The following is a 14,493-nucleotide window of genomic DNA, read 5'->3' as shown; positions in this document are numbered from 1 at the left end:
GGTTTCCTGTCCCACTATGGATGAGAAGGACGTCCTCCAGGGTGCTGTCAGGATGGATTCCTGGAAACACAATCACCGGTAGGTCTAATTACCGTTTTCATGCATGATAATGCACCGTCTCATGCTGCAAATAACACATCTGCATCTCTGGCTGCTATGGGCATAAAAGAGGACAAACTTATGGTGTGGCCACCATCTTCCCCTGACCTCAACCCCATTGAGAACCTCTGGAGCATCATCAAAAGGAGTGTCTATGATGGCGGGAGGCAGTTCACATCTAAGCAACAGCTCTGGGAGGGTATTCTGTCCACATGCAAAACAATTGAAGCACAAACCATCCAAAAACTGACAAATTCAATGGACGAGAGAGTTCAGAAGCTTCTTTCCAACAAGGGGTCCTATGTGCAAATGTAACATCACCTAGAATAAAGTTTTGACTTGAAAACGGTTTGATTTCATTTCGTAATAAGCTGATAATGCTTATAATTTCACAATTGACCATTTTTTGTTCAAAATAAAAAGGTTGAAAACTCTGCTGTGCATTATAATTTGGAACATGCATTTTGAGTGTTTCTTATTTTTAAAAATATACTGTTTTCATAGGCAGTTTGTTCAAAAACATTGCAATTATACTAGAATATTAGATGACTGGAAAATAACAATGACTGCAATTCATATAGGTAATTTAGAGAAAATATTTTTTGCATAATAATTTGGAACACCGTGTAATATAATATACTGCAATAGCCTTAAGTGTGATATTTTGCCCATACAAGCCTCCATAATGCCATCTGTACTACAGAATTTTTAGCTACATAATAGAAGTAGACATGGAAGATTAGAAAATGGTACATTCAAAATTAATATACATGTATTTAGTAAGCAATTCTATAAAAACCTGTTGCAGAAAAGCCTGTGAGGTGCACTTTAGGCAAGGGCTATGTGGCGACTTTAGCCACATCGAAAAAATTGCGACACCTACACACAGCTGTGAGAAGCAAGCCACAAAAAAATTAGACCTGGTTGGATTTGTTTTAAGACTTCCTTGACTTAATATTGTAGCCCATTCACTTGTATAATGCTGCAATGTAGCAGCAGCATAGAGCGAACTTCGGCCATATGAAAGCTGTTGCGGCCAAAGTAGTCATGAATTCCTACCCTTACACTTGCATGTTTTCACGCTCCTTATAAGTTGCAGCATAATAAGGTGGTGTGATCACACTACATTTCTAACTACAATGGACCAATGGGGGAAAAAACAGTCAATGCGACAATCCTTTATAGTACATATAGTGCAGATGCCCAATGCTGGTACATGGATATATATAAAATGCAAGACATGAAAAAGAGCAGATGGTTCATCCAACTGAGACTCTCTGGATGCCTTGTAATTTAGCGGAAAATTCAAAAAGCCCTACTGTTCAACAGACGGCACATTTTTATGTATTTGATAGAACAGAGCAAACTGAGCCGGCGCAAGGCTTAGCTGGTAGTGTAGCTGACATACGAGAAGTCACCCACATCAATCACACGGCGGGGTGTAATTGCCGTTCACGAGGGTGCATCAAGCATGGTCCAGAGATGGCTGTCGGCCTGCTTGGTGCCGAATGGTATACAAGGTCAGACAAGTTTAAAGCTTTATTTTAGAGGTAAGTGGGGCCACAGGTATAAAAAGGTTGAAGGGAAAGTAAAAGGAGACACAATGTGAATGCAGCTGGTTTAGATTAGGAAAATCTTATGACAGGTTGCATCTTAAACCTATCTAGTTTAAGATTGTGCTGTCTATAAACTGGCCAACTTTAGTCTTTTTTTTTGTCTTTTTTTTTTCTGTAAATGTGTATACGATATAGAAGTTACTTCTTCTCTGTGCAGATGTCAGAAGTGCAGAAATCTAAGATGCCTAAAAGAAAAATAAATTAATAAATACTGTAGATAGTAAGATGAAATATTTGCAGATTTAATTTGTAATATAAAAAACAAATAAAAGAGTAACGAAGAAAGATGAATAAAGGCACTGAGTAGTATACTTCTGATGAACAAAAACATACTAAAATTTATACTCTGCTGGCTATTCTAATTAAAGTTTATGAAATGTTGTAAACTAAATCTGAGAATAGATTTACATAAATAGAATATTTAATACCTGCATGTGTACATTCAAATACAGAGTCTGCAAGCTGCGTGAAGCTGTCTCCTAGTATGTCTTGAAGTCCATAGTGCCCAGTTGGGAGAAGGCAAGCCGTTGAATCTTTGAATAGTAGATCACCCTCTCCATATTTCTGCACTGATCTGAAGAGATGAAACATGGAGTCTTTGCTTGATCCTAAATGTTCCTAAGAATGAGATTAAACATATATCAACACTAAAATTCCCAATAGTGAGCAAATGGAAACTTGCACTATTTCAGACATTGGTTGAAGGCCTCCTTCACAAGTCCATGTTTCCAGTACATCCATTTTTTTCACGGTTACCACCCACACCCATCATAACCTATGGTGCAATGCACATGTCCGTTTTTTTCCAGCAGCACGAATGACAAGGGCCAATACAAGTCTATGGGTCCATGAAAAACCCGTACAGCACACGGATGGCATCTGTGTGTACTCCCGTGGCTGTACGTGTTTAGCATTGCAAAGTATAGGAGAAGCTTTGTAATATAGTTCCTTTATGCATACTGGAAAAACACTAATGGTAAAAACAGACATGGCTGACACACTGATCCAAAACACTGATGACACCGGTACCGTTTAAGGAAACCTTAAATTTTTGTGTCTGCTAGAACAGTACTCCTAGCACTTAGAGTAAAGACCAAATACAGTGCTGAGAAAAGCTAAGTACATTCTTTGAAGTTTATGGTTCTACATATATGGACATAAAATAAAAAAACTTTGTCTTCAGATGAACAATAACACAAACCAATTATACTGTGTCGTTATTCAACAAAAATTAAACCAAAATGCAGAAGCAGTGGATGAGAAATTAAGTGAAGCCCATAAATCAGTAGGCTGTGGAATCATTTTTATCAGAAATAACTTAAGTCATTTGTTTTCTATATGACGTTGTAAATCTCATCATTCTGGACAAATTTATCACACTTTTTTGTGTGTGCTTTGGGATCCTTGTCTAATAACATAGCTCCTTTCAAAGTTTTAGCTTTTTAATGCATTGCTTCACATTTGACACTAGAATACACTGGTATATTGAGAGTTCATGGCTGACTCAATAGCTACAAGGTGCACAGGTCCTGTGACTGCAAAACAAACCCAAATCATCACCACTGGACCACCATTCTTGACAGCTGGTATGAGCTCTTTGTCTTGCTATGCTGTGTTTTGGCTTTTGCCAAATGTGGCCAGGCCTCTCCACTTTGGTCTCATCTGTTCAAAGGACATTGTTCCCGATTTCTTGTGTTTTATTCAGATGCAACTTTACAAACTTTGTGTTCGCATGTTCTTTTTCTTTTTATAAAGAGGCTTTCTTCTGGAAACCCTTCCAAACAAGCCATACTTGTTCAGTCTTTTTCTAATTGTATTGTCATGAACTTGACCATTTATTATACTGAGGCCTTTAGAGTTTGAGCTGCAGCTCTTGGGTCTTTTTCAATTTCTCTTATCATTGCACAGTCTAATCTTGGGGTAAATTTGCTGGGACGTCACTGTAGAATCTTGAACTCCAAATGTTTGCAAATGGCCTTAAGATTGGGGTGGTCTGAAGCTAACACTGATTTAATCCTAATCTAATTGCTTTTCTAATATACTTTAAAAATTCCCTACCATTCTCTCTCTACTCTAACTGCTTTATTTTTACCAACTTCCTGTTTCAGGACATATCCTTTGAGAATCCCCAGTGCATGCTGAGGTACTCAAATGAGACGTCATCAACCTCTATCCCCATCCTGAAACAGTGTCATCAGTGACATCTATTTCAGGAGCAAGGCTAGGCCATGCTGTACTGAGCATGCATCGGTTGTCAATTCTGACGTATACACTGTAGGATCTTGTCACTGCAATATTCTACTTTTTTTTTTCCTTAAATGACAGTGTAATATGTTAGTTAATGCAAAGTTGCATTTACCTAATTTTATTATCTTCTAAGGACAGATGTTTTTATAGATTTATTATGTACTTATATGTAAAACTATAGGATTTAAAGAGGGTGTACTTAGTTCTTGTTATGACTCTACCTGTTCAGTCAAATATTTTTTCCCTAGCATTCCCTCCAGCAAAGAATGAACTTCAGCTCGACTAAACAGGCGCACACTATTTCTCTGGTAGGAAGGAGATAAGTGCCTACACCATACTTCTGTTGAAGCTCATCCGATGGTGATGTGGTGAGCTAGTGGTCCTCACAGACATGATTGAATTTATTAGCTCTTTAACATTTGCATAATCTGCCTACAACATACTCCTGTTCGGCTTTAATTAGCTGCTTTTACCGCTCCAGTTCTTTGCTTCATCTTGAGCCACCGTACTTACCTGTGATTTCATTAAGAACTCATAAATCTTAGCAGTGATTATAGGACGTGTCATCACTATACTTGGTGGGATCACGCCCAGATTGCAGCGTTTGAATTCTGTTAATGGAACCTTTTCACCATTTGGACACAAAAGTTCAAATTCTGAGAGAGTTAAATCATGAGCCCAACCAGAGCGCCGAAGATCTGTGAAGAAACATCGAGTACATAAGCAATCACAAATAACAACAAGCCATAGTTTCTACCAATGCCTCTAGCTACTGACCTTTGCTGCACATTCAAGAAATTTGTGAGATGCCTAAGCCAAATACAGTCATATGTAAAAGTTTGGGCACCCCTATTAATGTTAACCTTTTTTCTTTATAACAATTTTGTTTTTTGCAACAGCTATTTCAGTTTCATATATCTAATAACTGATGGACTCCGTTATATTTCTGGATTCAAATGAGGTTTATTGTACTAACAGAAAATGTGCAATCTTCATTTAAACAAAATTTGTCCGGTGCAAAAGTATGGGCACCCTTATCATTTTCTTGATTTGAACACTCCTAACTACTTTTTACTGACTTCCTGAAGCACTAAATTGGTTTTGTAACCTCTTTGAGCTTTGAACTTCATAGCCAGGTGTATCAAATCATGAGAAAAGGTATTTAAGGTGGCCACTTGCAAGTAGTTCTCCTATTTGATTCTCCTATGAAGAGTGGCATCATGGGCTCCTCAAAACAACTCTCAAATGATCTGAAAACAAAGATTATTCAACATAGCTTTTCAGGGGAAGGATACAAAAAGTTGTCTCAGAGATTTAACCTGTCAGTTTCCACTGTGAGGAACATAGTAAGGAAATGGAAGAACACAGGTACAGTTCTTGTTAAGCCCAGAAGTGGCAGGCCAAGAAAAATATCAGAAAGGCAGAGAAGAATGGTGAGAACAGTCAAGGACAATCCACAGACCACCTCCAAAGACCTGCAGCATCATCTTGCTGCAGATGGTGTCACTGTGCATCGGTCAACAATACAGCGCACTTTGCACAAGGAGAAGCTGTATGGGAGACTGATGCGAAAGAAGCCGTTTCTGCAAGCACGCCACAAACAGAGTCGCCTAAGGTATGCAAAAGCACATTTGGACAAGCCAGTTACATTTTGGAAGAAGGTTCTGTGGACTGATGAAACAAAGATTGAGTTGTTTGGTCATACAAAAAGGCGTTATGCATGGAGGCTAAAAAACACAGCATTCCAAGAAAAACACTTGCTACCCACATTAAAATTTGGTGGAGGTTCCATCATGCTTTGGGGCTGTGTGGCCAATGCCGGCATCGGGAATCTTGTTAAAGTTGAGGGTCGCATGGATTCAACTCAGTATCAGCAGATTCTTGACAATAATGTGCAAGAATCAGTGACGAAGTTGAAGTTACGCAGGGGATGGATATTTCAGCAAGACAATGATCCAAAACACCGCTCCAAATCTACTCAGGCATTCATGTAGAGGAACAATTACAATGTTCTGGAATGGCCATCCCAGTCCCCACACCTGAACATCATTGAACATCTGTGGGATGATTTGAAGCGGGCTGTCCATGCTCGGCGACCATCAAACTTAACTGAACTGGAATTGTTTTGTAAACGGGAATGGTCACAAATACCTTCATCCAGGATCCAGGAATCATTAATAGCTACAGGAAGCGACTAGAGGCTGTTATTTTTGCAAAAGGAGGATCTACAAAATAGTAATGTCACTTTTATGTTGAGGTGCCCATACTTTTGCACCGGACAAATTTTGTTTAAATGCAGATTGCACATTTTCTGTTAGTACAATAAACCTCATTTGAATCCAGAAATATAACTGAGTCCATCAGTTATTAGATATATGAAACTGAAATAGCTGTTGCAAAAACCAAAATTGTTATAAAGAAAAAAGGTTAATATTAATAGGGGTGCCCAAACTTTTACATATGACTGTAATACTGTACTGATACTAATAAATATATAGATTTTTTTTCTCAAATAAAATGCAAAGTATTAAAAGTAAAATAGAAGCTACAAGTACATTTTCATCCCGTGCCCCACCCAACCCAGACACTTGATGGATTTTAATATGACAGGGACGTGCGAAAGGAGCTTTAACACATAACAATTCTTCTTGTTATTAGTTATAAAACCCTACCTTGCTATTAAAGGGAATCGGTCCAAGTTTTTACTATTTAATCTGAGAGCCGTGTAATGTAGACAGAACCTCCCTGCCCTTTGCATTCAAAGACTGTGTGCCAGTGTACCTAGAAGAATTGATGCTGTTTTGAAGAAAAAGTGGTCACACCAACTGTATATGTGGTTTAGATTTCAATTTTGTTGATTCACTTTGCACTTGGTTCATTAAAAATAAACTATTAACATTTCTATTTGAGAAAGCTTTCCTACGTTGCAGCACAGTATTGTATATCCGATTGAAGTTGGGATTCATAGATTGTTAGAGTAAAAGGCCACTAAATGTTGCTGTTGAGCAACAGTGAGAAAAGCTACAGAGGAGAGTTATCAAGGAGATTAAAAAAAAAGAAACGAAAAGTTGGAGGGAGAACCTGAGTGAGAGTCACAGAGAAGTCCACTCCAGAAACTCATCATGAGGCTCTCAATTGTAAGAGAGGTAGAGCCAATTGCGTGTGATGGTTGTAGTCTGCACATTGTGTTTTTCATTATTCGTGTACCAAGGACAGGTGCCCCTACACCTCTGAGAAGTCTAACCTTCGGTGTTTCCAGGCTTGTCAACAGTTTGCTTAGTCGCTAAATATATAAATGAGATAAGAGCCTGAGTATGTCTAGGAATCCCATGGATCTTCTTGTCCAGTAGGCCTTCCCAAGGATTTTTAGTCAAGCCGTCACAGGTAACAGATAAAACAAGAGTTTAGATCCCATATCTAGAGCTAACAATGTACCTTACGGCATAGCTAACAACTATGGTGCATATTACCCAGAGCTTAACAATCTCGCAAAAATGGGGGGGAGGGGGCGGAAAACTAATTTATCTTGTTTTAGATACTCTGTACAGAAGAAAACAGTTACATGATAAACTCGTAATAGTTTCTTACGTTCTATGTTATCCAACAGTGATTGATGCTCCAAAAATGCAACATCTCCATAACTGCGTCCACCTCTGTCTCCAACCAAACACCTAAAATTTGAACAGGAACATTTACAATCATGTTCAGTTTATCTTATCTATAGATATCGACTAGCTGAAAATATGTGTAAATAGTGTACAGTGTGTCTCCCTGGAGTAAATGCTCCCTGTGTATGATTCTGATATGCAATACTTGCACACAATCACTATAAATAGGCAGGAAAAGTATAGTTCTACTGCATTAAGCAATGATGAAGACTCTCCTGAACTCTTACGTTAGAAGTAGACCCAATCCAGTGGCTAGTCTGTGGTCGGTTGGGCATTTGTCTCCTCTGATTGTTTTCCAATACCAAAGAGTGCATGCGAGATGTAATGAGCACAATTTCAGCACAATTTCTCCTAAAAAAAAGTACAATGCTGTGCACCAAAGTTGTTATGGGTCTCTATTAACAGTGTGCACATTTTTTGTTCCAAAATATTGTTTTCTGGACACCACAGGCAGCACTGAACAGCTGGTGCTTTCTGGTAAAACATGCGTCCCATTTATTATGGGAAAATGCCTTCTTCCAGGCTTCATGCAGCTGTAAAGGAGGAGTATACGATATAGAAGACAGTGGTGCACAGTCTAGGACAGCTTAGGGGTCCTGCTGGCTCACGGCATCTGCTCTACAATAGCTGATGCTTTTTTATCTGACTGGATGCAGCTCTACAGTATGAATAAAGGTTGGGACAGGGAGAAAGGGAGAGGGGATGTGCAGGCAGTCTTGGACTGTTGGACAGAGCAGAGAGAACAGGAGCTCATGTCGCTGAATATCTGCAACATTTAGATATCCACCACCTTCCACACGTGAGAAAGTCAGCTATTCTGCACAAAGGTGAATGTATGCAGCACGCATACTTAACCACCATTTTCTTTATTCTCTATGGGACTGGTAAAGAACTTTCAGTACATTGTTTAGCGATCTCTCACAGTGCCAAATAGAGTTAATGGAGCAACGGTCGAGCAAGTGCACTATGGCTTAATAAATGGAGGACAGTAGTCTCCTGCTTTAGCAATTGTTAGTTGTTGGTCCTGCTCCACTTATCTTGAAACTTACACATATTCTGTGGATATATTTATTTTATTTTAGTCGCTTATATTATAACACTAAATAGGTATTCCCATGTATAAGATCCTCTCAGAATATGTACTAGGTGTAATAATAATATTAGCAAATACCGTCAATTAAAAGTGTAGTATAGTTCTTCTGATTTGCTATGTCGCTTTCCCCATGTACAGGGCATTGCAGTAGCTTGGGTAACAATGGTTACAAGCACTTATAAAGTGACAGTTAGTTGTTAGTAGTCATAATCAGGGCCAGAGTAGGCTGGGGCCCTGAGCAGGCAGGGGGGCCTACTCGCCATCGGGGACACTGGTACACTATGGGGGCCTGTGCCAGTGCCAGCGCCCGTGACTGGGCCCCCCCTGCCTGCTCAGGGTCCGGGCACTTGCAATAGTAACCTCTCCCTGCTCCACCGCTGTGGCGTCTTCTGACTGGGACGTTCAGGTCAGAGGGTGCGATGACGTCACGTCTGTGCACCCTCTGCCTGATCAGTCACATTGCAGAGATCTGGAAGACGCCGACGCTGAGGAGTCCGGAGCAGAGCAGCAGCCAGCGAAGAGAGGTGAGTATTTCATTTTTATTTATTTTTTCTATGTTTGGAGCATTATATATGGGGCCCATCATACACTGGAGCATCAAATATGGAGTATCCTGCAGCATTATATATGGGTCTCATCATACACTGGAGCACATACATGGGGTCTATTATATATGGAGCATTATACACTGGAGCATCATATACTGGGCCCATTATATATGGAGCATTATATGGGCACATCATACACTGGAGCATCATATACGGGGCCCATTATACAGTATATGGAGCATTATATGAGCCTCATCATGGAGCATCATATGGGGTGTTAGGAGTCGGATTTCTGCGTTTACTCCGCAAGGATCCAGACCCTCACATTCTGCAGTCTCCTGCTGTTTATCTACTGCAGAGGAGATTGCAGAGGAGATTGCCTTGCAGCAAATCTCTCCTGAGGCTAAGTCCTTCTGTCCTCCTACTAAGCATGCTCATGGGACGATCTCCCATTGGAGATCGGGAGTCATGTGCTCAGGTCCCGCTCCAGAACTCATTGGTCCATCTCAGAGATCTGGAGGCTTGCGGAAGGTCCCGGCTGCTATAAAAGACGCGCATGGCAGAACAGCTAGTATAGACTTACTTGCTGCTGTGTGTATGAGGACGGATGTATGATTCTGGTGAATGACTCATTATAAACCCCTTCCCTCTGATATTACGTATGTGCTTAGGGACTGAGTTTAGAATCAGCGCCAGCGCTCCTCTGCTGCAACATCCACAGCTGCTAGTGTCCGACATTGCGCTTGCGTCATAACTTTGTCGTTTGGCGGCAGTGTCCACGCCACGCTGCAGTAGCAGCTCTCCTTAGCGTCCACAGCTGCGACGCCGCACACACGGTAGGTCTAGACGGACGTAGTGCCGCCATCTTGGGCTACTCATGTGACCTGATACCGTTTGTGTATTTATACTGAGTACTGTGACTTCAACAGGCTCAGTCTTTGTATTTGTGTTTATTTGGCATCTCTGTGACTTAACAGTGATTGCTCTGCACACCTGGGTGACGTTTAACCCTGTGCGCATTACCGCCATATTGCTCCTGCCACCACTTAGCAGCGGTTATATCACCTACCGCACTTTATTATTATTTTTATTTAGTGCGTTCCGCTGTTCCTAACATTGGGCACATTATATATGGAGCATCTTAAGGGGCCCATAATATATGGCACATTATATGGGGCCCATTATACACTGCTCAAAAAATAAAGGGAACACTAAACAATACAAAGTATTGTTTAGTGTTCCCTTTATTTTTTTGAGCAGTATATATAAATTTATATATTTACAATAGATATCACTCATGTAATATAAGTAAGAAGTAAGTCAAATCTTTGGCATTGTACTATACCTATCGTTTTCTGCCGTATCTGTGCATCATTAATTGTGGTATGTGTTAAAGGAGCCCTCTGAGACTCTTTCGCCCGGGACTCATGAAAACCTGGAGCTGGCCCAGGTCATAATCATGGATAACTAAGGCTGGTTTCACATTAGCATTTTTTTTTTGCACAGTGCGTCCATGCACATGCGTCATGCGTACCTATGTTTAGCATGGGGGGCGCATGGTCTTGCATTTGCACGCGTTCGCATGCGTTTTCGTACGCATGCGTTTTTTCAAGGTGTGCACCTAGGCGCGCCGGACGCAACCTGTTGCATTTTTTGGTCCACCGAAAGTCTTAAAAAAAACGCATGCGCATGGAATGCGACAAAATAACGCATTAGTCTATGGGAACGCAGACGTGCGCATGGACATGTGTTTGTCTGCGTTTTAGTGCGCATGCGCTTTTGGCGTAAAAATGTGTAGACACTGGTTTTCACACCTAGAGAACGAATGCGCATAAAAAACAACGCATGATGCGTTTTTTGCATGCGTTTCTATTGCTCACGAAGCGCTGCGTAAAAAAACGCTAATGTGAAAGTAGCCTAAGCTACTTCAATGCCCTGCACATGGAGTTATCGGGATAACTATACTACATTTCTAATTGGAGATATTTGGTAATATTGTTATTATTACACCTACTACAGATTGGGATAGGATCTTGGAGATCGGAATACCCCTTTAATGTCTACAACGCTTTATCAACATCATCATATAGAAAACCCTTTAAAACATCTTGGCATAAATAAATCTAGGGATTCATGATGCTAATGGATCCTAGTGACTTCCCCATCCCTGTCGATGCCGGAGAATATTTTACGCTGCATGGTCTCATTCTCTTGGGGAGAAGTATTTTATAAAGCTTTATGGAATTTGTTTGGCACCAGTGTGAACAGAAGAAGAATGAGCTGGGTAGAAAGGCAAAATGAGCAATTGTAAGTACACATTGCTGAATAATATGATGACTGCAATATATTAAGAGGATAAAAACTTTGACGGGAGTAGTGCTTCTTTAAGAAAATAAAACTATGGTACAGAGGTGCATAAATTATTTGTCTCTTGGAAGTCATTTTAGGTACATACGGTACATTATATGTATCAAGACTCACCTTAGGGCCCCCATATTGCCATAATAACGTTCATCGTGATTGGCTGCACATCTTCCATAGACGCGGTCACCCTCCTCCCATCCCACACACACCTTGCATAGACCATGGTCTCCACCAGGCATGCACCCCTTCCAGAAAAATTTTTCATAAGCTATAGATAAACAAAAAAATCAAACAAATAAAAACAATGATTTGAAGAAAAAAAATACTTTCAAGTACATAATTAAACTAGTTTTTACTATTTTAAAACAACGGGAAAGATTACTATGATTGAAGTTTAGGCACAGTAAAATCCTTTATTCCATCAATGCCTGCGGTTTCATCATATACAGTTCGTATATGGTGACATTTCACAGCCCAAAGTGTAAACCGCGTCATTTCTACTCTGCATTGTCTTATCAGAAGCAGGTAAAGGTATAACGTAATGCATCATTACTGGCTGGGATGGTAGGATGTGACATCACATATATCTGCTGCAGATGCCATGGAGCCGTTCTTTGTAGATGGTTCACGCCTGATCATCTCTTACATTACAAGTCAGAAGATTTTAACAATGCGGTTTTATAAACTGGGATATCCATCTATCACTAGTATCCACAAATAGTCATATTTCTATGGCTAAATCAGGTAATCCCTCATCTCTACAAAAGATTATCAAAAACAGGGCACAGCACCCTATCAGCAGATCCTCCGTTTTTCTAAGACTATAAAACATAGTATTAAGTATTCATAAAAACATTATTTACATTGCTGTATAAAGGGTCATATAATTAGATAACATTGTGCAGTGTTTGCTAGTGTTGTTTATTCTGCTATATGGGCAAAGTGTTATACGCCCTGTGGTTAAGCTTGCCTGGGAAACTGATTTAAAACATTCACTCTGCATGCACTAGAGGTGCCCCCCCCCAATATGTTTCACCACATATGCAGAGTCTTCAGGGGGACAGGACTCTATCATGAATCAATTCCTTTTCCAGACAAGTTTACCTCTCTAGCATCTATAGATCTCAATAAGAAGAGTGCAGTAAACCTCCTGATGAAAGTGGTTGAGTTTTCTGCATAGAACTTTGCATAGTTTCATAGGTTCAAAAAAGCCCTAGGTCCATCAAATTCAACCTTTCTCCACCAATTATACATTTTTTTTTTTTTTACTAAATTATCTATAACCCACAATGTTATGTGTATTGAGGAAAGCATCTAGCTCTTTTTTTAAAAGCTGTTATTGTGTCTGCCATTACTATTTCTTGGGTGTCCCACATTCTGACTGCTCTAACTGTAAAGAACCCTTTCCTACATAGCTGCCGAAATAACTTGTCTCGATGGATAGATCGCAGTGATGGGAGCTGCTCTGCTACGTACAAAACCCCGAGACAGAAGGAGGTCATCTTCAAATGATTTAGCACCGGGTTCCGAGTTAAACTTGAGGAGCACTCCGGGAGAGAGGCGGCTGGGTTTCCCGACCACTCCACGGTATGCGGGCCATGGAGCGTTACTTGTCGGAGGCTCCCTTGCTGGGATGGGCTCCTCGGCACCACGGTATCGTCACGTTTAGGGGGGATTCTGACCTAGAGGCGTTCAGTCATAATCCCACAGATGGTAGCTTCCCCATATTGGCTCCTCAGCCAAAGACACGCACCAAATATCTGAACCTGCAGTTCCTCTCGTCCTGAGCAGGATTGCTATTATGACAACACATCATCATTAGGGTAAAACTGACCTGTCTCACAATGGTCTAACTTTCCAGATTACATTTTTTTTGCTTTGTCAAAATGGCACTAAATAAAGACACATATACATGTACCCAATTTATGACACTTTAATGTTCTACTACCTGAATTAATGTCACAATCCCACGTTTCATTTACAGGTGCCCGAACAGTGTATCTTGAGAGCAGGAGCCACCCTGCTGGACTGTACAAGCTGCCATGGCAGGAGCGACGACCTCCCAGATCAAGAAGGGTCACAGCTTTCATACTTTTTTTACTGACAGCCACTGTGTAGAGAGGAGGGAACCCTAAAGAGATATTTACAATGTGAGTTGCCAAGTTTGAAAATCTGTAGTTAACTGTAAGATTCCCTGCCTGCTAGAAACTATTGCATCCAAGTTACAAAGTTTAGAATAGTTATAATCAGCTGCCATCCATTTATAGAATCCATTATAATCCATAATACCCATCATACCTGTAGGATCAATATTTTTTCTTTTACGGCCTTATGGCTGTGCCAGGTTTATCTTTTCTACCACATTAAATAGGTCAGCATTATGCAATGTTCTGCCTGGTTAAAAGCAACAAAACCTCTTTTAAACAGAAGTAACGCAAATGTGAACAAAGCCTAACACTTAAGAAAACTTTATAATTAAGGACACAATTATAACCAATTGTTAACAGACACTATAGTTTCTTTAAGAAAAAAAAGGAAGTAACGGCACACCGTGAAAAAATGAATAAAATCCAAAAAACTTTATTTGGGCATGAAAGCCGTGATTAAAGCATGTTGAACCTGACGCGTTTCAGGTGCAAAAAGGCACCCTTAATCATAGGACATACAACTAAAATGACAAACAGAGTATATATAAAAAGATGTAGAACCAATCAGAAATGTTATCTCATTAGTGACATATGCACCTGGTGTGAAAGTTAAATACTGCAATAAAACAAACAATAATATTAATAAATATAGAAAAGATCAGTTATTGAGTTCATTCCTTTAGGATGTTTGGTGTCTTATTTGGATATCCA

General features: G+C 40.1%; 1 protein-coding gene across 4 annotated transcripts in view; it reads right to left on the bottom strand.

Annotated features, from left to right (window-relative positions):
• Nucleotides 1-1,623: 1,623 nt before the first annotated feature.
• Nucleotides 1,624-14,493, bottom strand: part of LOC141096266 (serotransferrin-1-like) — a 187,480-nt gene continuing 174,610 nt past the window's right edge. For all 4 annotated transcript variants that reach the window (XM_073582799.1, XM_073582800.1, XM_073582798.1 and 1 more), the window contains 6 exons: nucleotides 13,584-13,766; nucleotides 11,753-11,903; nucleotides 7,551-7,633; nucleotides 4,476-4,660; nucleotides 2,144-2,333; nucleotides 1,624-1,900 (listed from right to left, as the gene is read on the bottom strand). In XM_073582799.1, the coding sequence (XP_073438900.1) occupies nucleotides 1,854-1,900; nucleotides 2,144-2,333; nucleotides 4,476-4,660; nucleotides 7,551-7,633; nucleotides 11,753-11,903; nucleotides 13,584-13,766 (839 nt within the window). In that variant the 3' untranslated portion in view covers nucleotides 1,624-1,853. The remainder of the gene's footprint in view (nucleotides 1,901-2,143; nucleotides 2,334-4,475; nucleotides 4,661-7,550; nucleotides 7,634-11,752; nucleotides 11,904-13,583; nucleotides 13,767-14,493) is intronic.

This window comes from Dendrobates tinctorius, unplaced genomic scaffold (genome assembly GCF_039654945.1).
Source record: "Dendrobates tinctorius isolate UK_male_01 unplaced genomic scaffold, ASM3965494v1 ptg000073l, whole genome shotgun sequence".
NCBI lineage: Eukaryota > Metazoa > Chordata > Amphibia > Anura > Dendrobatidae > Dendrobates > Dendrobates tinctorius.
This window is presented reverse-complemented; position numbering and strand designations above follow the sequence as displayed.